Source organism: Homarus americanus, unplaced genomic scaffold (assembly GCF_018991925.1).
Source record: "Homarus americanus isolate GMGI-L3 unplaced genomic scaffold, GMGI_Hamer_2.0 scaffold43075, whole genome shotgun sequence".
NCBI classification, from domain to species: Eukaryota; Metazoa; Arthropoda; class Malacostraca; order Decapoda; family Nephropidae; genus Homarus; species Homarus americanus.
The window spans coordinates 108,159-135,664 of record NW_024756438.1 but is presented as its reverse complement, the minus strand read 5'-3'; the positions used below and the strand labels follow the sequence as shown (position 1 = coordinate 135,664).

General features: G+C 40.6%; 1 protein-coding gene across 3 annotated transcripts in view; it reads left to right on the top strand.

The window, feature by feature from the left end:
• Window positions 1-11,081: 11,081 nt before the first annotated feature.
• Window positions 11,082-27,506, top strand: part of LOC121856800 (AP-2 complex subunit alpha-like) — a 53,871-nt gene continuing 37,446 nt past the window's right edge. For 2 of the 3 annotated variants that reach the window (XM_042352519.1, XM_042352517.1), the window contains exons 1-9: window positions 11,082-11,210; window positions 14,087-14,163; window positions 15,012-15,223; window positions 18,035-18,228; window positions 20,763-20,994; window positions 21,576-21,767; window positions 23,188-23,255; window positions 26,281-26,449; window positions 26,813-26,950. In XM_042352519.1, coding sequence (XP_042208453.1) covers window positions 14,100-14,163; window positions 15,012-15,223; window positions 18,035-18,228; window positions 20,763-20,994; window positions 21,576-21,767; window positions 23,188-23,255; window positions 26,281-26,449; window positions 26,813-26,950 — 1,269 coding nt within the window. In that variant the 5' untranslated portion in view covers window positions 11,082-11,210; window positions 14,087-14,099. Of the gene's footprint in view, window positions 11,211-11,273; window positions 11,396-14,086; window positions 14,164-15,011; window positions 15,224-18,034; window positions 18,229-20,762; window positions 20,995-21,575; window positions 21,768-23,187; window positions 23,256-26,280; window positions 26,450-26,812; window positions 26,951-27,506 lie in introns of those variants that run through there. The other variant, XM_042352518.1, reaches the window with a different exon arrangement.

Here is a 27,506-nt window from a genome sequence, read left to right as displayed (position 1 = left end):
CACTAAAAGCAGTCCTAGACTTTGTTATATTTCACACAAAGCCTGTTCAACGAGCTTATGGCGCCGTGAACCGCAGATAGGGACCACCTGTGCCTCTTAGGTGACAACCCTTTATCCGAAAACCTAAAGTTTTTTGTGGGGCACTATTTTTTTTATTTATTTATTTATTGTTTTTTTTTTTTATAGGGATTAGCCCACCCTGGCATAGATCACTGACTCACATCGGGGCTTGGTAGGTGAAAATGTAATAGTAATAATAATTATTCATAGTAAATAAGATTTTTAATTAAAATACTGTACACCAAAATAAAATAATAATGATAACAATAATAATAATAACATTAATACTGTAATAAAATACTAATACTAATAATAATTATAAAGAAATACAAGAATAAAAAAAAGATCAAAAGTGAGAAATGTGACCTAGACCTATGAATTATTATTATTATTATTATTATAATTTTTATTATATTTTCACCCCAGGCCCCGATGTGGGTCAGTGATCTATGCCCAGGTGGGCTAATACAAAAATAAAAAATACTGCCTCAGTTGTACCAAAATTTGGTCAAATTACGTATTTTCGAGTCCCAAAGTAAGTACACAGACAAAATTTTCATCTGTAATTCACTTTAAAATGGCTAGCAAGCTTAAAAGTGAGTGTTTTGTGGTGCTGAGAAGAAAAAGAGACGCCTATTTTTGATTTTCTATGTATTATTTAAGCATTTCTAACTTACGACCTGGATGTCGGTCCCTAACCCCGTCGTAAGTCGGTGTGATTTTATCAATATATATATACAGTGACCCCTCGTTTAACGAACACCTCGGTTAACGTAATTTCGATTAACGAACTGCCTTCCATAAGGATCTTCAATTCGGTTAACGAAAAAAAATTCAATTAACGAAGTTCTTACGAACCGACCTCAACATGTTTTCACTTGCACTGACCGGGCAACCAGCTTTAGTATCAGTCCGCCAATACATTAATCGGTTCTAGGGCTTAAATTCCTTACTATTTTAGTAAATATCAAGAAGTTTATACTATTCAGTAATTTTAAAAGTTTAATATTCAAATTTTAGTCATTTTAACAATTATTGAACATAATTGAAGGTAAAGTGACTAGTTTAATGCGCGGCATTCAGCCTCTTAACACAGCAAACAGGAGTTAGTCTCTCTGTTTTCACTGGAGGTAACATCTTGCTTGAGACTCTCTTCAACTAAACGCTTTTTTTCTGTGTTTCCAAGCAAATTATTGGTCATTTTGAAATCTATTTTACATATTGACAATATATAATGCAGTGCTGTGTTGATTTAAAGAAAATAATCTTGAATTACACCAAGAGAGCTAAAATTTTATGGGTGAAATGGCGCCATGGGGTGACTTCTCTTCCACCCCAATGCCTTCTCTTCTTCCTTCTCCTTCACCCCCATTCTAAATCCCATTATCATCATCATCCAGGAGCCTTCTATATACACACCTCAAAGTAAGTGAACTTTTCTACCATTTTTGTTGAATTTAGGAAATTTTCGGTGAGCTGGAACCAATTACCCAAAAACCCATTGAAACAATGGTTTCGATTAACGAACGACCTTCTGGAACGGATTGAGTTCGTTAACGGAGGGGTCACTGTATATATATACTGAACAGTGGTACCTCGGTTAACGAACACAATTCGTTCCAGAAGGTCGTTCGTTGACCAAAAATTTCGTTCACCGAAACCATTGTTTCAATGGGATATTGGGTAAATGGTTCCAGCTCACCGAAAAGTACATACAAAGTAAAAAAAATGCAGTAAAGTACACTTACTTTGAGATGTGTATGTAGAAGGCTCCTGGTTGATGATGATGATGATGGGAATTAGAAGTGGGTTGGAGAAGGGAGAGGAGAAGGAACTGGGGATGGAGGAGAAATCACCTCTCAGGGGACCCATGCTGGATCCAGTATTTTCACCAATAAAATTTTAAGTTCACTAGGTGTAATTCAAGATTATTTTATTTAAATCAACACTGCACTGTGCTATATATTATCAATATGCTGGCTAAACTTCAGAATGACCAATAATTTCAATGAAAAAATGCATAAATATTCAAGACACCAACAAAATAGATGCTCTCAACAGTAAACAAAGGCAGACTGAGCCTGGTGGCCGACTCACGCGTCTGATGGGTGCACAACTAACTAGTTCCCTGTACTGCATATATTATCAATATGTTAAATAAATGTTAAAATGACTAATAATTTTAATATAAAAAATGCAAAAATATTTAAGAGCACAACTTTCTTGATATTTACTCCACTGGAAACAAATGTAAACATAGAACAGATTACTGAATTGGCAGATCAGTCCATTAGCTGCCCAGCTGTTGCTCAACAAAACGTGATTTTCGAAGGTTATCGTGAATCGAATTTTTGTTTGTTAACCGAATTGAAGATTCTTATGGAAGGTAATTCGTTAACCGCTTGGGCGATCGGTCACGTCTCTGTTACGCACTATTGGCAAGTACTGGGCATGCACCGGCTCCTGAATGTACCTGAACCCGCTCCAGTGTTGTTCAAGTTTGGTCTTGAAAGAGCTCACACTCGGTGCCATCACAACACTTTCTGGTAGATTGTTCCAAGAGTTCACAACTCTCATTCCAAAAAAGTTTGCCCTCACAATTTTCTGGACTTGCTGCTGCTTCTTCAATCTTGAGCTGTGACCCCTTGTGGGGCGAATGTCCGCCAGCTCCAAGTAAGGACACATGACTGAGTAGTGCCCCTTGAGATGCTTATACACCTCAATTAGGTCACCCCTTGCCCGTCTGTAGTACAGTGACCCCTCGGTTAACGAACTCAATCCGTTCCAGAAGGTCGTTCGTTAACCGAAACCATTGTTTCAATGGTTTTTGGGTAATTGGTTCCAGCTCACCGAAAATTTCCTAAATTCAACAAAAATGGTAGAAAAGTTCACTTACTTTGAGGTGTGTATGTAGAAGGCTCCTGGATGATGATGATGATGATGGGAATTACAATGGGGGTGGAGGAGAAGGAAGAAGAGAAGGCATTGGGGTGGAAGAGAAGTCACCCCATGGTACCATTTCACCCCTAAAATTTTAGTTCTCTTGGTGTATTTCAAGATTATTTTCTTTAAATCAACACTGTACTGCATTATATATTGTCAATATGTAAAATATTTTTCAAAATGATCAATAATTTGCTTGGAAACACAGAAAAAAGCATTTAGTTGAAGAGAGTCTCAAGCAAGATGTTACCTCCAGTGAAAACAGAGAGAGACTAACGCCTGTTTGCTGTGTTAAGAGGCTGGATGCCGCGCATTAAACTAGTCACTTTACCTTCAATTATGTTCAATAATTGTTAAAATGACTAAAAAATTGAATATTAAACTTTTAAAATTATTGAATAGTATAAACTTCTTGATATTTACTAAAATAGTTAGGAATTTAAGCCCTAGAACCGATTAATGTATTGGCGGACTGATACTAAAGCTGGTTGCCCGGCCAGTGCAAGCGAAAACATGTTGAGGTCGGTTCGTAAGAAATTCGTTAACCGAATTTTTCTTCGTTAACCGAATTGAAGATCCTTATGGAAGGCAGTTCGTTAACCGAAATTTCGTTAACTGAGGCGTTCGTTAAACAAGGGGTCATTGTATAAGCTAGGCAAGTTCAGGCGCTCCAATCTCTCAGGGTAGCTGAGGTGCCGAAGGGCAGGCACCAGTCTGTCAATCTTGAAGATCGTTACGAGGGATGGACCGTCTAGATATCTGAACGACCTTCTTATAAGACCCAATAATTTATTTGCCTGATTTACCTTCGTCTCGTAATGGGCCGAGAACTTCAGCGCATTGTCAATATACACACCTAGGTCCTTCTCACATTCAGTCTCAACTAGTGCAGTTTCTTCATCCCATTGGTACATATGATACGCCTTGTAGTGGCTCCTCTCCCCTACAACTTCCAACTGAGCTCCGGCCGCACGCCGACCAGCCAATCAGCGTACAGCCAGCTACGCCGAGAGACTAGGTCTATGCAGAGGACGTAGGGGTACGATCGCCGACCTAGTCTCGACCATCAACCTCCAGTTCAGGATCAGAGCGTTTCACACCTTACGCTTGAGCCGCTGTGATTGGTCCTCTCGCTACGCGCACCCCAAATCCTGATCCTTGTAAATTGTATAAATACGGCCATTCCTGCACAGGGAGAACATTCTACACTCAGCTACTGGACCAGCAATATCTCTCACAGCTCCTCACCTAGTCACTCCTAAGCACAGTGCTGTACAACAATATATATACAGAAAGCGCATTGTGAGTTTCTATCCTACCTCATTCCTGAGTGGAGATATCTACATGTACGTACGTTTGTGTGCCCATACAAAGAGATAATAGACAACTAAAGAAAATTGACAACTGGCCACATACAGTACGCTACAATACGCCTCCTTACTGTTGGTACGCCCCAGGTGCATCCTCTTACACTTCGTGACATTGAATCTCGGCAGCCATTTCTTCGACCATTTGCCAGGTATATTTAGTGATTGATTATTCTCATGTGATCAGCATTTTATGGTGTATGGTTCATCAAGATTAATATAATATCTTCAATAATGGAAAGAAAACAGAATGTACAGTACAAGGTACATAATTTGTAATTTGACTCTAAAATAAAAGGATAGGATGTATTGGAAGGTCTTTACTCGGGATACAGTCATGCAAGATCTTTCAGCAAAACACCTCACAAGTCATTATAACACTATAATATTTTTAACAACGTTCTTTATTACCATTGAGTGATTCATAATGGCTCAATTTAGCTATGTGTACACCTTGACAACTGATTAATGAATAAACCAGGTTACTGTATATGTAAATGCATAATACAGGGGTTCCTCGTTATAAGTGATTAATAGGAACCAGGAAAAGGCCACTGATAAAGAAACCACTTATAAAGGGGAATTAATTCCCATAAGAATTAATAGGAATAGGGTCTAATTGGGACCATCACATTGTGACACTCATAGTTTAATTTGATATTTTTTAACATTTATATACAGCATATAGCTTAGAAACATTTTTTTAATCTTATTACACATTATTTTATGAAATTCTTTAACATTATACTCAATTAAGGTACTTAAAGTCAAAGGGGTCGGTGTGTTGATGTGACGCAAGCTACCTAACTACACACTCGTTTACGGTAAGTGAAAGTGGTTCATTGAGTCACGCTCACCACTTTTCTTCCAACATGTAACTTCTCATTTCACGTCCATCCCATAGTTACTACACCACCTTGCTTCGGTTTGGAACTGATGGCTACAAGAATAGTCCACCAATGTCATCAAAGAGACAAAGACACAACAGCTAGGATAGCTACTTATGTATTAAGATATTTAATTTTAAGGTAATAAAATGGCAGTGAAGGTTTGGCTATTGGGGGAGGATGGAGGCTGTGGGGTTTACGTGATATTATGTTGTCTAGCACTCAGGATGGATGGATGGAAACTCTAAGGTGGTGGTTTTCTTATATAATATAAGTTATATGAAAGACAGTCTGGTGCTGGAGATGCCGTGTGGTGAGGAGCTGCTCAGTAGACACGTTCGGTGAGTAGTGTGCTGAAGGAGGTAGATATGCAGGAGCTTCGTTGGAGGAGATGTTGCCTGTTGCTGGCCTCCAGGTTGAATGAGAGCTGGACAGCGAGGAGCTTGCTTGGAGGAGATGCTGCGTGTTCAGGAACGTAGAGTAGAATGAATCTTAATGGAGAGACAGAGCTTATATACACAGCAGCCGGAAGTAAACCCGTGGGAACTCGCCGGTTTCTTGACTCCGTTGCTAGGGAAGACGTAGCAGGTGGCTGGTTGCTAGGATACTGTGGCATTGGAATGCGGATACGCAGTTGTAGGGGAGACGTCCACTACAAGGCCACGTTTAAAAAAAAAAGTAATAGTAGTAGTCGTAGTATCCTGGTGAAGAATATCCCTGTCTAGATTGACTGCCAGGCTCGGCCCACTTCTACCCGTTGACTCGATCAAGGCAGTTCTTGAACTGGTTAATGGATGTTGCTTGATAATTATAGTCCTTGGAGTACTTCAAAACTATGGCTGCGGACACAGGCGACTGGTACTGAGCATAGATAGTGCGAGCGAGAAGAATGAAATTTTAAGAGAATGGGAAGCAGGTGGGAATTTTTATTGCTCAAACGCTTGTGCCTGCATTGATCGACAGATTTCAGCCATGACCCCTCTTAACTTTGGAGATTTTTTACGGGGACTTCCTTAGTGTTATTTTTTACTTTTATCCCCTGTGGGGTATGGGTTTTTTGGTTCACACTCGGGTTGGGATGGAGAAAGGAAACTCACAATGTGCTCTCTGTATACATATTGTATTGGATGTACAATGCAGCTTGGTGCTGAGAAGGCAGCATGGTTACAAGCGTTGAGTAGAGAGAGCTGGTTGGTGAGGGTGCTCAGAGGAGGACCAGCTTGTGGGTCGCCGGCGGGAGCGAGGGCCGCCAGGCAGGAGCGGAGGAGGTGGTGTTTGCTTAGAGACTAGCTGTAGGTAGAAAGAGGAAGGTCACCACTAGGTCAGGTCTTATATAGCGGAGGTAGGCGTGGCTTAATAGTTGACCTCCGTCATGTAAGGCGTCGCTGGTTGACCTCCGTCATGTAAGGCGTCGCTGGTTGACCTAGACCACGAGGCATACACTGGGGAATTCGCTGGGTCAGCTACTCAGCGACAAACAGCGTTTGTAGGGGAGGAATCCACTACAATACTCCCCTTCCCTCAAGGCGGTGTAGGAGACTTGTTGTCTGCAGAGTTGCATGGCACATGTGAGACAGAACGGGCGGTACATGCCACATGTGAGACATAACGGCGAGGGCGTGGATGAGCCAGCCGCTAGGAGAGTCAACTGTCTAGACACGAGATCTGTGGGAGAAGAGAGGGAGAAAAAGGGTGTGTGGGGGCGATGAATGTTTTGCTCCTGTAGCTGCAGGGGCAGCGTCCTCATGGTCACTGGCTGTGATGACTGGGTCAGGGGCGACGTCAGGAGGAGGGTCTATGATAGGAACAGGTTCTTCAACAGCAGCAGGGTCCACGACGGCAGCAGCGTGCAGGACAGCAGTAGGGAGTGCCTGAGAGAAAAAAAACGGTGTGTGGGGGCGATGAATGCTGTGCTTCCCTCTCGGCAGGTACAGAGTCCTCAGATGCGCCTGCTGGGGTTGGTAGAACGTGGTGCTTGAGGCAGGAAGAGGAGCTGGTGTCTGCTTAGAGAAGCAGTGCTGCTCTAGGGTGACTAACCTGAGGTGTACAGACAGTAGCTGTAGAGCCGATGAGAGCTGCCTCTGTGTGGATAAGCCAGTCTTCCATGTTGCTTGAAGACTGGCAGAGTGATCAATTTCTCCTCCATCCTGTGTGAGTGGAAATCTCCGGGGGTCACCATTTGTGGGGTACGGGTTGTTGGTTCACACTCGGGATGGGATGGAGAAAGGAAACTCACAATGTGCTCTCTCTATACATATTATATTGGATGTACAATGCAGCTTGGTGCTGGGAAGGCAGCATGGTTACAAGCGTTGAGTAGATAGAGCTGGTTGACCTAGACCACGAGGCATACACTGGGGAATTCGCGGGGTCGGCTACTCAGCAACAAGCGTTTGTAGGGGAGGAATCCACTACACCCCTTCACCACTGATCGGCTCGTTAGCCGTTTGGGCGATCGGTCACGTCTTTGTTACGTGTTACGCACTGTTGGCAAATACTGGGCAAACACTGGTTCCTGAACATATCAACCTGCTCTAGTGCTTGTCAAGTCTAGTCTTGAAAGAGCTCACATTTGGTGCTGTTGTAGTGGATTCCTCCCCTATAAACACTTTTGTCGCTAAGTAGCCGACCCTGTGAATTCCCCAGTGTATGCCTCGTGGTCTAGGTCAACCAGCGCCGCCTTACATGACGGAGGTCAACTATTAAGCCACGCCTACCTCCGCTATATAAGACCTACAGCCAGTCTTCAAGCAACACCTCCTCCACTCCTGCCTGGCGGTCCTCGCTCCCGCCGGCGACCATGGCGACCCACAAGCTGGTCCTCTGAGCACCCTCACCAACCAGCTCTCTCTATTCAACGCTTGTAACCATGCTGCCTTCCCAGCACCAAGCTGCAATGTACATCCAATACAACATGTATACAGAGAGCACATTGTGAGTTTCCTTTCTCCATCCCATCTTGCGTGTGAACCAAATATCACGAAACCCCACAAATGGTGACCCCCGGAGATTCGCACTCACACAGGATGGAGGAGAAACTGATCACTTTCCCAGTCTTCAAACAACATGGAAGACTGGCTTATCCACACAGAGGCAGCTCTCATCGGCTCTACAGCTACTGTCTCTACACCGTAGGTTAGACACCCTAGAGCAGCACTGCTTCTCTAAGCAGACACCAACTCCTCTTCCTGCCCCAAGCACCACGTCCTACCGACCCCAGCAGACGCATCTGAGGACTCTATACCTACCACGAGGGAAGCCCAATCATTCATCGCCTCCACACCGTTTTTTTCCCCTCAGGCACTCCCTGCTACTGTCCTGCACCCTGCTGCTGTCGTGGACCCTGCTGCTGTCATGCACCCTGCTGCTGTCATGGACCTTCTGACCCAGACCCACACACCCTTTTTCTCCCTCTCTTCTCCCACAGATCTCGTGTGTCTAGACAGTTGTCACCCCTAGCGGCCGGCTCATCCACGCCCTCGGCGTTCTGCCTCACATGTGCCATGCAACCCTGCAGACAACAAGTCTCCTACACCGCCTGGAGGGAAAGGGGAGTATTGTACTGGATTCCTCCCCTGCAAACGCTTTTGTCGCTGAGTAGCCGACCCAGCGAATTCCCCAGTGTATGCCTCGTGGTCTAGGTCAACCAGCGCTGCCTTACAGGACGGAGGTCAACTATTAAGCCACGCCTACCTCCGCTATATAAGATCTCACTTCGTGGTGACCTACCTATCTTTCTACCTACAGCCAGTCCTCAAGCAACACCTCGTCCTCCACTCCTGCCTGGCGGCCCTCGCTCCCGCCGGCGACCATGGCGACCCACAAGCTGGTCCTCCTCTAAGCACCCTCACCAACCAGCTCTCTGTACATCACGCTTGTTGACAATGAGCTGAAGTCCTCGGGCCATTGTGAGAAGAAGGTAAATCAGGCAAATAAATTATTGGGTCTTATAAGAAGGTCGTTCAGATATCTAGACGGTCCGTCCCTCGTAACGATCTTCAGGAGTGAAGTGCTTCCCCATCTGGAGTACTGTCACCCCATCTGGTCCCCGAGATATGCTAGGGACTGTCAGTTGGTTGAAAATGTTCAAAGGAGGGCCACCAGACTGGTGCCTGCACTTCGGCACCTCAGCTACCCTGAGAGATTGGAGCGCCTGAACTTGCCTAGCTTATACTACAGACGGGCAGGGGGACCTAGTTGAGGTGTATAAGCATCTCAGGGGCACTACTCAGTTGAGTGTCCTTACTTGGAGCTGGCGGACGCTCGCCCCACAAGGGGTCACAGCTCAAGATTGAAGAAGCCGCAAGTCCAGAAAACCGTGAGGGCAAACTTTTTCGGAGTGAGGGTTGTAAACTCTTGGAACAATCTACCAGAGAGTGTTGTGACGGCACCGAGTGTGAGCTCTTTCAAGAGAAGACTTGACCAACACTGGAGCGGGTTCAGGTACATTCAGGAGCCGGTGCATGCCCGGTACTTGCCAACAGTGCGTGACAGAGACGTGACCGATCACCCGGGCGGCTAGCGAGCCGATCTTTTGGTGAAGAATATAAATGAAAAGAGACGTGACCGATCGCCCAAACGGCTAACAAGCCGATCAGTGGCGAAGAGGATAAAAGTAAAAAAAAAAAGACTGCTTTTCCCGCCAATTCATCGCTGTAGCTTGGTCTGGACTGTCGCTACTGTTACAAAACAATCGTGAGACAGTCCAGCAACAAATTTTACCAATTGTTTCTGGACTGTTTCGCAACACTTGCTAAACTGTATAGAAACAATGGTGCCGTGTCTCCCAAGCGTTTCTGGACTGTCTCTTACTTTTACTTACTTCTATATCCTCTTCACTACTGATCGGCTCGTTGGCCACTTGGGCGATCGGTCACGTTTCTGTTACGCACTGTTGGCAAGTACTGGGCATGCACCGGCTCCTGAATGTACCTGAACCGGTTCTAGTGTTTGTCAAGTCTGGTCTTGAAAGAGCTCACACTCGGTGCCGTCACAACACTCTCTGGTAGATTGTTCCAAGAGTTCACAACTCTCACTCCGAAAAAGTTTGCCCTCACGGTTTTCTGGACTTGCTGCTCCTTCAATCTTGAGCTGTGACCCCTTGTGGGGTGAGCATATAAGGATGCCCGTCACATCTTAGAGACAACAATTTTGAAAGGCTTACATTTTTTTTACGGGAATTAGCCCACCCGGGTACATGTCACCGACCCACATCGTGGCCTTGGGGGCGAAAAAATTTACTTGGACCATAAATAAACACAAAAATTAAAAAGATTAAACAGATGGAGAGTGAGAAACAATATACATGTTGTGTTGTGAAAATGAGAGAAACAACTGAGGCCTGAAATTGTGTGTAAATGAGAAAGGACGTATTTGTATAAAACATTTATTACCCGGTCATGTGACACGTCATTCTCCCAACAATAACAATACCACACCGGTATCACTGTCATAAATACAGTTAAACAGTTAAGTCCCATTAATAATCACTCCACACAGTCATCTTTAATGTAATTATTCGAAGGTCGGCTGTCTTCTGAACGATAAGTGAATAAATCGTGCATACTGTGTTTGTGTAGGCAAAAGTTGCCTTTTAATCTTTTAAAGAAACGCCCACTTTGTCGTTCCCATTTTCTCTGGAGAGTATTGATTCACCTTAGCCCACCACAGAAAACCAATTAATGCTAATTCACTGTTAGTTATAATTAGACATGAATAATATACGTAGGATTAAAAAATAATGGGGGTATCATTGAGTCGAAAGTGAGTCAAAATGAGGTAAAAACAGACACTTGGAGGGGGGGGGTTGTGAGGGCGGCCGCTAGGTGACTCTGCTGCCTCAAAAGTGGGTGGTGAACGGTGCAAATGGCGTTGATGCGGTAGTTGACGGCAAACATATCCCATTTCCCCTGCTTACACGCTTTCAGCTATTGCTTTTCTTAAGAACATTGTGGTAAGTAAGGCCTGTTTCTTAGTTATCTGGCTAATTAAAGGTCCTGTGGGGTTCCAGGGAGGATGTGGGAAGGAAATAAAGTGTCCGGATGATTTTTGAAGAGGGTCGTCGGTTTGACAGGTCAGCTGCAAAGTGGTCTGCTCGGTGTGGATGCCAGGATCAGCTGATACTACTGGCCGGAATTAGTAAGTGATGTTTGTTCATGACCATGAGATAAGAATATACTTAAATTTTAGTCTAAGTTACAGTAGGGATGACGTAGTAGTGGTACTCGCTGTGGTCAAGTCATCCTTGGTGATTGCTTGATTGCTTGCAAGGACGTGTGGTCACCCAAATAATTTGCTAATCCTTAACACGTGGAGGTCGTTATGGAGGAAGCGCACAAGAATGTGTTTAGTCTTTGTATTATACATTAATATAAAAAGTCCAAGTCAATGGATGGCTATGCAAAGTGGTTGTTGACGTGTTGGTTGTGTTTACCTTCATAATTCTCAGGTGGTTGGACTACTGATGTTTGTCTCTTCTGGTGTGATATGGGGAACATAAAATTGGACCCTGTTGTTCATATCTTAATATTGAAATAAGTATTAAGCTTATACATTAGAGTAGTCTGCATCAATGTAACTGATGTAGCATTTGAAGATATCTGATAATAATCAGTCTTTTTTATGATATTCACTGATATAATTTAGGATCAGAAAGTCACACAGTTTGATGGTGAGGAAGAGCTCAAGGTAATTGACTTGTTACAGTAATGGTATATAGTACAGTACTGTATGTAATTACTGTAGCTGATGAGGTAAATGTGCATATTACAGCAATCATGGAATTTGAAAAAAAAAGTGGTTTTCTGATGGGTTTTGATGCGATTAGTTCAAATCTGACCTTCGTTTGTCGGAAATCACTCGTTTTTTATTTAGCTCCCCCCCCCCCTCCTCATAATAGTTCTATCGATTGCTCGTTCTGAATTCCCGGTATTCTGTGCTTGCTAACTGATACCATATAACCAATCTAAACCTTATCTAACCCCCCAAACACTATATAATAACCCTAGAGTCGCTTGGTCAGCCTCCACGAGAATATAAATAGCCGTTACAGTATTTCTTACCTTACTCCGAGTTAGGGTCAGAGTAAGTCAGGGACCAAAATGCATCGTGGGTTCCTCTGTTCTCTAAAGTTTCCCTATTTTTAGAATAAAATAATACGATAAACTTCTAATTATCGAAATAGCACCCAGCACATAATGGCTCCATGTTGCAACTGATTAAAAATGTACCACATCCTAGCACGCACGCCGAATGTTGAACGCTAATTGGTAGAATCAAAAGTTGAGATTTTTTATTGAATTTGATTGGCTACCGCCCCTGCCCTAGATTTGATTGGCTACCGCCCCTGCCCTAGATTTGATTGGCTACCGCCCCTGCCCTAGATTTGATTGGCTGCGGCCACCCCTGATCTTGTGGGGACCAAGTGGAAACATACAAGATAGTGTGTGGCATATAAGACCAGGCATGTACAGCAGGAATGTTCCAGATGAGGGAGGCTGACACTACCCGGGGGAACTCAAAGAAGATCTACAAAACAAGAACGAGGCTAAATCTCAGAAGACACTCGTTCACGAGTAGGGTTGTCAACAACTGGAATGGGTTACCTGAGTGAGTAGTGAATGTGGAGATGGCGGAAAAGTTTGAAGCAAAATTAGATAAATACTGGAAAAATCAACAAGTATATAAATATAGGGCACAAATATCCGCCACACACAGCCACCGTCTGAGTAGAAAAGAGGCTATTGAGCTGGAGTCACAGGCGTGAGCCTCTTCCAGAAGATCATCTGTGAGTATCTGTGAGAGTAGCTGTCGCCCCCCGGCACATGCGCGGAAGGTAAGCGAACGTATGAACACACACAATTTGAGCAACAGGTGTTCTGATTTTATTCTTTTTAAAATTCAATAACTTCCTTATTATCAATTTGTGACAGAAGTGTAATACCTGTATAAGAAAATAGTTCTATCGATTGAGTGTAGTGAATTTCCGGAATTCTGCGGTTGCTGTAAACTGCATCATTACCGCTGATGAAGAACATAATATTCTTCGTTCTCACATTTATGTGTATTAATTTGACAAATTACATTACTATATCTAAGGGATGGTTCAAAATCAACATTACTGTATTAAGTTTGTAGTATACATTACAATATTTGATATTTAGGGTGATGTAAACTTGAATAAACATGATTTTAAAAGACCCATAATTATCAATTCCCTAACCTTATTGACAGCCAAGATGCTATGGTTACTTTGGAGTGTAGCTGAGCTATTAATGAGATGTTTGTAACATTTCGTTAAAGGTGGAGGAGACCGTTAGCACCAGGACTTTATGGAATTGCACCAAATTTTCAGATGTGTGGATAATACTGAGTACATGTAGTACAGTAAGAAAATTTAAGCAACATCCTTCTAGTATTTATTTATTTATTTTTTTTTTTTTAGTTTTGGTTATCCCTGTATTTAGATGTTCAAACTACAGTTCGTGATTTGTGACATATGAAGATCCGATTCCTTCAAAACATAAAAAAACACTGGAAAAACATAGTTTGGATATCTAATGTAATCTAACCTAATTCCTAAGATTCCCTAGATGACTGAAACTAAAATAGTAGCTGTTTTTTTTTCTTTTCAGCCTATCCTTTGATCATGAATTAGTTGTTAGTGGGCTTGAAAGAAGAGGGAAATAAAGGGGTACGAACACTATGAACACTGATCATATGGCAGTAATTTTACATGTACATCCTTTGTAGGTGAAGAAATAAAATATTTACCATAAAAGAGGTTTTCTTAGATACCTTTTACTAACTCAAGTATCATGTGTGTTGCAGAACTACATCAACAATGCCAGCTGTACGAGGAGATGGGATGAGAGGCCTTGCGGTCTTCATTTCAGACATAAGAAATTGTAAGTACAGTATGTCTGTACTGCTGTTAAATGAAGAGGGATGAAGAGATGGGTTCCATCTGTCTGTGGCTATATGACAGATGTATCTGGATTAAAATCCCAAAGCAATTTATAATATCTTGATGAATTGTATACAAATTAATTAAGTGGTAAAGAGGTAGATTTGCTAAAAAGAACACAGTACTGTACCAAGTGATATGGTAAGTACAGTATATTGAAGATGAATTAATCTCTTATTTCTAGTGAAGGTAAAAAAAACTCGTGCTAAAATAAAGAAAGTGGCAATTTTCCCCATAAGCATTAATAGAAACGGGGGCGGGGGGTGATACGTTCCCAGCCAGCAACTTTCACCACATATTTTTCTTTATATACTACTCATTATCCAAGGCTATTAGGTACCAGGGTCACTTGTATACAATGGAGCCGTGAGGGACACACCACTCCTTCCCTCCTTCACATGTAATACTGTAGTATGGTGTGCAAATAATTTGCATTTCACAAGTGTTTTGGAGTGGACTATTATCATTTGTGTACAGTTGGGGTCAAAAGTCTTGAACACTTGACAGTACCTGTATTTGGCATGTAAGTACCCGAAGATCTTAGGTATTAAGGAGAGTTTTATCTCATTTTGTGGTTCAGGCTTAATATGGGATGGCAAGTAGTGTTATTAGTATATCCCAATCATATACAGTATGTATAACTTAGAAGTAGATGCCAGGTATTGCTAAGTGTTCAAAACTTTTAACTCCGACTGTACAAGAAGAACAGTACTGGGCCGAAAATGGTATTACAGTCCAGTACTGCACATTATAAAATAAATATTTTAGATGTATGACTTTCTTTTACAGGTAAAAGCAAGGAGGCCGAAGTTAAACGTATCAATAAAGAACTTGCCAACATTCGGTCCAAGTTCAAAGGTGACAAAACACTGGATGGTTACCAGAAGAAAAAGTATGTTTGTAAGCTCCTCTTCATCTTCCTGCTTGGCCATGATATTGACTTTGGTCACATGGAGGCAGTTAATCTTCTGTCTTCCAACAAGTACACAGAGAAACAGATTGTAAGTCTTGATATAATTATAGTTTATTTTTGAAGAATGGTGGGAAATCATGTACAGGAGGGTTAGTTTGTGTAACAAGGATCAACCAGACAGCTTAGCTGGTTATTTTTCCGTTTAGAACATCTTCAAATCCCATAGAAGCAGTTAATTTGATGCAATTTCTACCTCATATATGCATTCTTCAACCCTTGAAGCCTTTTGGAAACGTGTTTCTTCCAGAAAAATCGCACAAGTGAGGAACGCCTCAGAAATTAGATCAATAAATCTCCACCCGCCATTTCTTGTCCCACCGCGAGCTGTCTGGAGCCGTGAGGTATGTCACACTGCCTCCCTCCACAGGGGTTAGGTTAGGTTAAGGTAGGTTAATTTAGTGAAAGTTAGGGAATCTAGATGTTTGGTTTCTGATGTATTTGGATGTATTTTGTTCAGATCTCACCTTCGTTTTTTGAGGGAAAATGGCCATTTTTTGATCAAGGATGACTTGCATCTTTTTTGAAAAAACGACGCATTTCCCATGGAAACGAATGTCAGATCTGAACAAAAAACATCAAAATACATCAGAAATCAAACATCTCGTGAAAAAATTTGAGGGTGTGTTAAAACGAATAATTACTGCTTAGCTTCATTTGTTCAATGAATTATTATGTGATGTAAATCAATGTGGAGATGAGGCATTCACTTTTTGTATAGTGGTTACGCTAGTTGGATATGTTAAGAAGTTTGTAGTATTTATTTCTACTTATTGTAATTTGGTACACTTTTCCTACTCTAAACCCCTACTATTTCTTCCCTTTCTTTGAGGTTTGTGTACCCTTCCCTCCACCCGATAAAAAACTGGGGGAGGAGATGATACAAAATGACAGATATAGAGATGTAGGATTGTAGGTTGTTGATGCAGGTTTATTGGAACTAATTTGGTTTATACTACAAATAACCAGTTTTGAACGACTGGTATAATAAATTTGTGGCTCTTTGGATTTTAGTCCAAAATGCAGTACCTGTATGCATAATCTTGGAAGATCTGTCCAGGCTAAAGGTCCATAAGAGTCCCGGCCCTGACTTGGTGCATCCTAGAGTGCGAAGAGAGTTGTGCAACGAGCTTTCTTATGTGAGTCCTATCTTCAAGAAGGGCGATCGTCACTCCACGAACAACTGTAGACTGGTGAGCCTGACCAGCATAATATGTAAAGTACTTGAGAGTATTATCAGAGATGCCGCAATGGAACATCTACTACGAAACAACCTTTTAAAGGATTGCCAGCACGGTTTTATGCCGGGGCGCTCCTGCTTAACACAATTGCTCAAGGTATTAGATATTTGGACCCATATTATGGAACGGGGTGGTAATATCTACAATATTTACCTAGATTTTGCCAAGGCTTTCGACAGTATGCCCCACGAAAGGCTGAAAATCAAACTGGAGGGGTACGGAATTTGGGGAAATGTCCTAGCGTGGATAGAAGACTTTCTACATGACCGCAAGCAGTGTGTGGTGATTAATGGCACGAAATCATCATCCGTACCTGTTACAATCGGGATACCACAGGGCAGTGTATTGGGCCCGCTGTTGTTTGTTTGTTTTATAAATGACATGCCTGACGTACACTCCTCCATACAAATGTTTGCCGATGACGCCAAGTTATTTCGGGAAATCAAGAACCAAGCGGACTGTGAAGAGCTGCAGAAGGACCTCTGTGGGCTCCAAGAATGGTCGAAGAAATGGCTGCTGAGATTCAATGTCACAAAGTGTAAGAGGATGCACCTGGGGCGTACCAACGGTAAGGAGGCGTATCATATGTCCCAACGGGATGAAGAAACTGCATTATTTGATACTGAATGTGAGAAGGACCTAGGTGTGTATGTTGACAATGATCTGAAGTTCTCGGGCCATTGCGAGAAGAAGGTAAATCAGGCAAATAAATTATTGGGTCTTATAAGGAGGTCATTCAGATATCTAGATGGTCCTCGTAACGATCTTCAAGAGTGAAGTGCTTCCCCATCTGGAGTACTGTCACCCTGTCTGGTCCCCGAGATATGCTAGGGACTGTCAGTTGGTTGAAAATGTTCAAAGGAGGGCCACCAGACTGGTGCCTGCACTTTGGAACCTCAGCTACCCTGAGAGATTGGAGCGCCTGAACTTGCCTAGCTTACAGTATACTACAGACGGGCAAGGGGTGACCTAATTGAGGTGTATAAGCACTACTCAGTCGAGTGTCCTTACTTGGAGCTGGCGGACGCTCTCCCCACAAGGGGTCACAGCTCAAGATTGAAGAAACAGCAAGTCCAGAAAACTGTGAGGGCAAACTTTTTTGGAGTGAGAGTTGTGAACTCTTGTAACAATCTACCAGAAAGTGTTGTGACGGCACCGAGTGCGAGCTCTTTCAAGACCAGACTTGACCAACACTGGAGTGGGTTCAGGTACATTCAGGAGCTGGTGCATGCCCAGTACTTGCCAACAGTGCGTAACAGAGACTTGACCGATCACCCAAGCGGCTAACGAGCAGATGAGTGGTGAAGAGGTTAAAAGTAAGTAAAAGTAAAACAGTATAAAATTATGAAATTCACAAGAAAGTATTCAATTATCGCTTTTGTGTGTGTGTATAGGGTGTTTACCGTACTTGCATGTACCTGTACAGTACAGTATTATGTGACCCCAACAATCCACTCTTCTTTCCTTCCTTCATAACTGAAATATAAAATGAGAGAACTTCTGATGAAAATAACACAATTTTAACACACACAATCAATATTTTCAAGGGCTATAAAAATCTTGCTGAATAGTAATATAAAGATGTTTTTGTCTTCTTTCAGGGTTATTTATTCATCTCAGTCCTGGTGAACACCAATAGTGATCTCATTAAGCTGATAGTCCAAAGTATTAAGAATGATCTGGGCTCCCGCAACCCTGTGCACGTTAACCTGGCCCTGCAGTGTATCGCAAATATTGGCTCAAAGGAAATGGCAGATGCATTTGGCACGGACATTCCAAAGTTGCTGGTATCTGGGTAAGGAAATTCCACTTTAGATATTATAAGAAATACAGGTACTTCCATAACTTTTTGTTTCTTTGTTGAAATGTACAGGAAGTTGTTGGTTTTACCACATTACTGTCTGATGTGGGTTTTTCTTAATTTTATTTAAATTTATAAGATTATTTCCCTAAATTTCTATTTGTCAATTTTTTTTAATGCAAGGTATTGATAAATGCAAGAGGTGTATGTTACCAGAAGCTTATTGAGATGTTCAGAGTTCATGTTGTTTTGAAGGCTGCATTAGCTAACCTGTTGTAAGCTGGGAATAATATATAATATACATGAATGAGGTCTGATAATTAAGTTCGCGAACTCGCGTTACAGGCGCCGGTACGTACTTTATTGAGGATCGGTGCTGTGGTCCCCTTCAAAGTATTCCCCTTCTGATGCTATACACAAATGCCATAATTTTTTCCACCACTAAAAATATTACTGGAACTCATTTTCTGGAATAGCTTTTATAGCTGCTGTCGTGCCACTCTGAATGTCATCTATGTCTTGAAAATGTGTCCCCTTGATGTGTTTCTTCAACAAAGGAAATAGAAAAAAGTCACATGGGGTCAGGTCAGGTGAACAAGGAGGGTGTTCCAGTAAGGTAAGTGTTGGACCTCGCTAATCCGGGACGCTTGGGACCAGACCAGTTCCGGATTAGCAAAAACTCCGAACCGTCGAAGCCGAGATTAAAAAAAGGCAAAATAATGCATACAATGTACTATTACTGGTACCAATACAACTTCCATCAGCATAAATCTAGCCCAGGCTTACTGGACCTCTTAATGACAAGGTGTTAGTACTATGGCCCACGTTTTCTGTACACTGGACCCTCACTTTATGCCATTCACTATGGGAATTTGCATACTGTATATGTACAGAACTAAACAAAGAATTTATTTGAAATATTCTGCAACATTCAGTGCCATAATATTCTGACCACTGGGGTTAGTTATACAGACTTCCCTGTGAAAAAGTCTTAATTTTGAGCAAAATATTAATGTACTTTGTACTCAAATGTACTAAGCTACAGGGCTGAACATTTTATCTCTTTTTGCAAAGTATGAGATGCTTATACTCAAATTTATTGCTATCTTACAAGGATTCCTGGAAGGCCAGCTATATTCTGTTGAGTCAAATCAGTGACATTTTATAAGTACTTTTAAGCTTAAAACCACCTTCACCCTCTAAAATCCTTAATGCTTTCTGGCTGGAAGGGGGAGGTGAGGTGTTGACAGCCAGGAGGGGAGATGACTGGGTGTGTAGTTATCAGTGGAGGGACTGAGGATTATACAATAGAGGGAATTTAAGTTTTTCCATTATAAAATATCACTGACTTCGCATAATATAACTTGCATTGCTGGAATTTTTGCAAGATACAGGTTGATAATCCCTTATCCGAAATCCTTGGTGCCAGAGGCATTTCGGATTTCGGAATTTTTTTTTTTTTTTTATTTATGTATGTATTAGCCCATCTGGGCACAAGTCACTGACCCACATTAGGGCCTGGGGGCGAAAATATAATTATAATAATAATAATAATTTATAGGTCTAGGTCGTGTTTCTCACTTTTTATCTTTTTTCGTTCTTGTATTTTTTTAATATTATTATTTTATTCATACAGTATTATTGTTATCATTATTATTTTATTTTGGTGTATTTTTTAATTAAAATTTTAATTACTATGAATAATTATTATTATTATTTTTATTATTATTATTATTATTATTATTATAATTATTATTATTATTAGTGTTACTATTACATTTTCACCCCCCAGGCCCCGATGTGGGTCAGTGATCTATGCCTGGGTGGGCTAATCCCTGTTAAAAAAAATAATAAAATAAAATTGCTCCACAAAAAAACTTTCGTTTTCAGAGCTTTTTGGTTTTCGGAATTTCGGATAAAGGGTTGTCAACCTGTAGCAATTAATTTGATTGTAAACATCTCATAGTTTGCACTAGAGCCTGTTGAGCCACACCACGTGTTTTGCGAATTTAATTGTCAGACCTCGTAGATGGGTGAAAAATAAATTGAGAGAAACTTCACAAAGGTAGTATTGGCATGATGGAATAAAAATGGAGAACACTTAATGTATTGGTTGTAGAAATATGTGGCAGACACCAAATGGGAAGTCTTCTTACTTAATTTTTTAGCTGCCATCAACTTGATTGGCATTCATGTTTCTTGTTGGGCATCTACAGTATTCTATTTTCCAGTTCTTTTTTAAAAAAATTATGTAAAATCTAAGGTGTACCGTACTGTTTTGTACACTGCTTGTTTCATTCTTTAAAAGAATTCATTGTATTAAATTTTATTTTGCAAAATATTTGAAGTTTTCTAATCTTTGAAGACATGAATATATCCTCCTCACCTTTGGTGCTGCTTTCTAGATTCTTTCTATAAGACTAAATGAGAGGCTGCAAATGATTTAACAACGTAAATGGTCTCAAAGAAGAGAACTTTCAGTGCTTGAATTGACAAATGTTACAATGGAATCAAATTTTGACTTGCAGTGAGACGATGGATGTGGTGAAGCAGTCAGCTGCTCTCTGCCTTTTGCGTTTGTTTCGTACAACACAAGAAATTATCCCTGGTGGAGAATGGACATCTCGCATCATACACCTGCTCAATGACCAACATATGGGTGTAGTGACAGCAGCATGCTCTCTCATTGAAGCTCTAGTTAAGAAGAATCCTGATGAATATAAAGGTTGTGTCTCTCTTGCAGTTTCGAGACTTTCCAGAGTAAGTGCATTCAAATATTAGTAGTGTAGTACCGTAATATTGTATTGTAATAGTTGAGTTATATCCTGTACTGTATATGCATTTATGAACAAACTTATATGCAAGATATTTTATCCATTGTTGAAAGTCCTTGTCACTCATATCATAGGGTGGCTGGATAAAGAATAACACTGTCTCCCTCATTTAGTCTTTCTACCAGATCAGTTATGGTTAGGCAGCTAAAGAGAATGATGTGAATGTGATGGTTTATGTGTTGTGTTGCTCATGATTCTGGCCACACTGTGCAGGTGTGGGAATGTATGTGTGATAATATAGAGAAATGTAGCTTGTGCAGTTATTTTTGTTATTATTTTTTTTGATGAACTCATTACATGAAGAATTAGTTGAAAAGTTATTTAGGTACAGTATTTTGAATATCCTCCATTTTTACCCTGATGATAATTTCAGCATAATACAGTACAGTATATTGAACTAAATGTTACCCTTTTCTATTTCTTTCACTATGATAAAAAAAATTATGATGCCAATTAATTAAATTCTCAACATTATGTTTACTGTTTGTTTAATTTTGTTTATTACAGATAGTAACTGCTAGCTATACAGACCTGCAAGACTATACATACTACTTTGTTCCTGCCCCATGGTTATCAGTAAAGCTCTTGCGGCTCCTTCAACACTACCCACCACCTGAGGACCCTGGTGTTAGGGGCCGACTCAATGAATGCCTTGACACCATCCTCAACAAGGCTCAGGAGCCACCTAAATCTAAAAAGGTACTGTACTGGACACTAATATGGTAGCCCAGTTCCTTCACTGTGCTAAACATCTTGAACAACCCAAATCGATGCCTTAGAAATGCTGCTTTTCTTTCCACACCAAAATTCCAATTGCCATTTCACAAAAAAAAAAAAAAAATCCAAACATGTCCTCTTTAACAATGGAATTCTCATGCTTAATTTTTCTAGTGTAAAAGAATTTGTAGTACATGTCAGTCTGAGATACACTTTCTAGACAAGCATACCTCTATCAGTTCATATGTCTCAAAAGAAAACAGAACAATATTAACCACTTGTCATTATAGTTTGATGTATTAATTAGCTGTTAAGTGATTTGATTAAGTGCTTGAGGGTTTAATTAGCTGTCAGGTAATTAAATTAGGTGTGAAATGAATTTATTAGGTTTTAGATTATGTATGTGGGGGATGGATTAATTTAGGTGTTGGAGTACAGTACTGTACTTTTTCTAGTTTGAAAAATAATGTATTTGAGAAGGTAAATCTTGATAGAGCTGGATGATATGAACTCGGTTATATCTTATCTTTGGAAGGATTTAAAAATTTATGGAAAACAGATAGTGTCCAGATGAGTGTTGTACAGTTAGAGCTGGTAACCTGCACTGTAATTCCTAATTGAATTATCAGTTTTTGCTTGTAGAAGATAGTCATCTTATATTGAAGTGGCCAGTGACCAGGGGGTCCTTTACTACACTACCAAGGTTACTATACATCAGTGAGGTCAGTTGGCTATTGAGATAAATCTATATACTGTACAATATATGGTGAAAGCAACCAGGAAGTAATTGACCAGTGACAAAACAATAATTTTCGTTAATAGATTTTTTCTCAAAATACCTGTACAATGAGTTAAATTCGGAACACATTTTACTGCATACACACATTGGCACTTTAAATGTGGAGTAATTAAGGCAGGACTTGAAAGAGGAAGCCTGCAGTGAATCTTAATCATACAGTACTGTATAGGTACTGTGCTGTACATGCTTTCTCACTGAGTTTAGGATGTCTTATAAACAGGTGGTTTTTGACATAGTGTACTGAAAAAATGTCACCAGTGCTCGAATTGTCAATTGACTTCAAATAGAATTATTACTTGATTTACCTGTTTTATCGGCAGTATTCATTGATCAAGTTAATCATAAATAGTAACCAAAGCATACATTAACAGTAATCCAGTTCAAATGATAGCTGGTGTTCTGGTCTCTTTGGCAGAGTAGTACTCCAACCACAATTGGATTAGCAACTTTATTACCATCTACCTTTCAGACTGTACTGCTTATTCTTCCAGTTACTTTAACGTTTATATACTCTTGCCTCTTGGATGTCCTTGGGAACCTTGTACGTTAAAAGTCATTTGCAATACTGTCCTTAAATATGTTTATTTCTTGTTATTTGCTTAGGTTCAACACTCCAATGCAAAGAATGCTGTGCTCTTTGAGGCTATCAGCATAATAATTCACTCTGACAGGTAAGTTTTGAACGAGACTACTTTGTTGGAATTTTATTTAATATATTAATTGTGAAATATCATATACTGTACTATACAGTGGGGGTATGCTATAACGCATGGATTCTACTACGAATATTCCTATAACGAACGGTTTTACCTATAAAATTGAGAATGCTATAACGAACTCAACTCCTACAATGAACGTGGATGAATATTGTTGTACCACGACTCACAACAAGAGCGTCAGGCGCCATCTTTGTCTCATTGTGTAGCCAGTGCTCCACTGTTATTGTTGAAATTTCGTCTTTTGATGTGGAAATACGTGTTATTTGTATAACTATTTTGTTATACAAGTGTACAATTGTAACAATGAATCGTCCAAAGCGAGTGAGAAAGCTCATAACCCTTGAAACTAAGAAAGAAATCATAAAGAAACGTGAGAATGGAACAAGCATTGCGAAACTTAGTGATGAATATGGGATGGCTAAATCGACTATATGTACGATTTTGAGGAATAAAGAGGAGTTAAAAACTGTGTAGGTGGCTAAGGGAATCTCTAGACTTAGCAAAGCAAGGTGTAATGTGATTGAGGAGATGGAAAATTTACTCTTAGTGTGGATAAAGGAGAAAGAAATGGCAGGTGATAGCATTAGTGAAGCTATAATTTGTGAGAAGGCCAGACAATTGTTCGAGGACCTTAAAGCCAAGACTCCCAGTGGAAGTGATAGTGCTGTGCCAGTGTTTAGGGGTACCAAGGGGTGGTTTACTGGTTTCAGAAGAAGAAATAAATTACACTGTTGTGAGACATGGTGATGCTGCTAGTGCAGATAAGGAAGCAGCTAAGGAACACCATGACATTTTTTTAATGTGATTCAAGAGGGAGGCTTTGTTTCTCAGCAGGTATTCAACTGTGATGAAACTGGACTTTTTTGGAAAAAAAATGCCTCGCCGTACATACATTACAAGGGAGGAAACTTCTGTCCCTGGCCATAAGCCAATGAAAGACAGGCTTACCCTCCTTCTTTGTGCTAATGCTTCTGGTAACTGCAAGATAAAACCACTCCTTGTGTACCATGCAGAAAACCCCAGAGCCTTGGTGTTATGTGGCGGTCAAACCCAAAGGCTTGGGTGACCAGGAGTCTTTTCTCTGAGTGAGTGACTGAGGTGTTTGGACCCAGTGTTCGGGAATACCTCGGGGAGAATAATCTTCCACTGAAAGCTCTATTGGTGATGGACAATGCACCAGCCCACCCTCCTAATTTGATGGTTGAATTGCCAGAGGAGTTCAACTTCATCACTGTGCACTTCTTGCCACCCAACACAACACCTCTCCAGCCCATGGATCAACAGGTAATTTCTAACTTTAAGAAGCTGTACACAAGGGCACTGTTTAGAAAATGTTTTGCGTCCACTTCTTCCAGTGATGTTAGTTTGAAGGAATTTTGGAAGAGTCACTTCAATATAGCAGGTGCTGTGTTTTTAATTGTGTCAGCCTGGAAAGAGGTTTCTATGAGGTGTCTTTGTGCTGCTTGGAGGCCATTGTGGCCTGAATGTGTGCTTCAAAGAGACTTCGAAGGCTTTGAAGAGTCAGAGGAAGCGGCTGTTGTACATGAAATTGTGTGTCTGGGCAATTCCATGGGCCTGGAAATGGATGATGATGATGTTGAGGAGTTGGTGGAAGAGCACAGTAAGGAGCTGTCCACTAAGGAGCTGCTTGAGCTTCACAAAAACGAAAATGAGACACTGAAGCAGAGCTTAACTTCTTAGGAGTTAGGGGAGGATGAGGACAAGGAGGAAAGCCGCATCATTCCAGCCAAAGATCTCAAGGATGTGTTCTTTTGCTGGAGCAAACTATCTAAGCTTGTGGAGGATTATTATCCTGATGTAGGTGCTGTGGAAAAGGGCATCAGTATGTTTAATGACAATGTGATGAACTACTTTTGGAAGGTCCAGAAATCAAGTTTGAAGCAGCCAACCCTGGATTCCTTCTTTAAGAAAGTAGCAAAAGACCCTATAGACAAAGTGCCTGTAAGACAGTCACCAAAGAGGGCTAGGAAGGATGACTCCTCTCCTTCCACCTCTTCTCCATAATTCTCTCCTCCCTCCTCCCCCTCTGCCTCCTGTCCTGCATGCTGAACAACACTAAGGTAAGATAAAGTACCGTATTTTTTACATTTTCCACAGAAAATTTTCATTGTTAAATGGTTGTATTTGGGGGCCTGGGACGGATTAATCCTATAACGAACGAATGCTATAACGAACGAGGTTCTAGAACCAATTAGATTTGTTATAGCATACCCCACTGCACTAGCATGTATTTTTTTTAAGATGTCAAACACCAGAATATACAAGGTGATTCTCAATTGCATACAGTAAAAATTGCAGGGGGTGTTCCTGGTACAATTCTAAAGCAAAATGTCAGAATCTGCATAGTTTGTTAGCTACAGCACTTGAAAAATGTTGAGGTAATGAAAGTGATATTGGAGTGATACAGCCATAGATTTTTGTGTGGTTTTATGCATGTAACTCTATACAATATGATACAGTTGCATCATTACAGTAAAAGTTCAATATTCCCTTCCTATGCCTCTATCACATTTTGTAGATGTCTGTATAAAAAAATCTATGGCTATTTCACTCCAATCTTACTGTCATTACCTCAACATATTTCAAGTGCAGTAGCTAGCAAACTGTGCAGATTCCATCATTTTGTCATATAGACATTTGCCTTAGAATTGTCCCAGAAATACACCCTGCAATTAACTGTATGTAATTGAATCACCCTGTATAAAGTAACCCAAATGTTTAAATAAAAATGGCCTTTGTTTCCTGAAACTGTACATAGTTATACAAACCGCTATTGAAGTTTTATTGCAGCCATTGTTTTCTAACTAGTTGTGATGACCCCTGTAAAGAAAAAAAAAACTACACCTATTGTGCACTGTCCCTCCTGTCAGTCATTATACCTTTTCATGAATTTCCAGTGGCTGAAACATTTGTAAGAAATTTTCAAGAACTGATTGGATTTATTTTGTTTGAACAGTGAGCCAAACTTGTTGGTACGGGCTTGTAATCAGTTGGGTCAGTTCCTCTCTCATCGTGAGACTAATCTGCGCTACCTTGCCCTGGAGACCATGTGTCTCTTGGCTACTTCCGAGTTCTCTCATGAGGCTGTCAAGAAACACCAAGAAACTGTCATCAATGCTCTCAAAGTAAGAATGAATTTTACATTATTTTATTTTTTCCATGTTTCTTTAAAACTACAACATGTATTCTGTTTTCAAAGAGAGAATACCTGTTATCACCACCTTGGCATTACCATGGACATCATTGTTTGCTGTAAGTTGTATGCCAAAGTTTTTGGGTTTGGATCAGTCTTACACCAACAACCATTTGCATCTGCTCACATTGCTTGTGCTAATTATGAACTTTCATGACTAAGAGAGATGTGGCTGTGTGGACTAGAACCATAATTTAAGGATAAGTTTTAAGGAATTGATAGATTGATACTTACCTGTTTTTTATGCATTTATATTCTAGCCATTCAGTACGAATAAAACTTGCTTAATCTTTAGACAGAACGAGATGTTAGTGTACGTCAAAGAGCTGTGGATCTCCTGTATGCCATGTGTGACAGAAGTAATGCTGAGGAGATCGTGCAAGAAATGCTGAACTACCTGGAAACTGCTGATTATTCTATTCGTGAAGAAATGGTAAGTTATTTAGTACAGTTAAATGATTATGGTTCTCTCTTGATATTAATTGAATATGATAGATTAAAGAAATAAGAAAGTGTATGAATCATTGCAGTAAGGAGATTTGGAGTTTGCGTTATTATTAGTTTTGTATGTTAACTTAGGCAGAAAAGTGTAGAATATATAATTCAGTTCTCTCTTAAAAAAAGTTGACTGATGCTGTATTAATCATCCACTTTAAACCCCACTTGTAAGTGGTTGTAATGTTCATTGTCTTCCTAAGCTACCATCCTCATCTCAATAGAAAATTTCTGGGAAGATACTGTAATATTTAGTTATTTTATTTTATTTTTTGTGATCTCTTCACTGCCTCTTTAAAGTGTAGCCAGAATCAATTGCAATATAAAACATTTTCCATATGTAGTGTCACTCATTCTTTGTAGCTGCCTGTGGTGTTTCCCTATCACAATAAAGCTCCCAAGATTACATACAGTATTTGACTCTTCAGTAAACCCTCGATAATTCGGCACATATGGGGCTCTGGCCTTGCTGAGTTATCCCAAACTCCAACTTA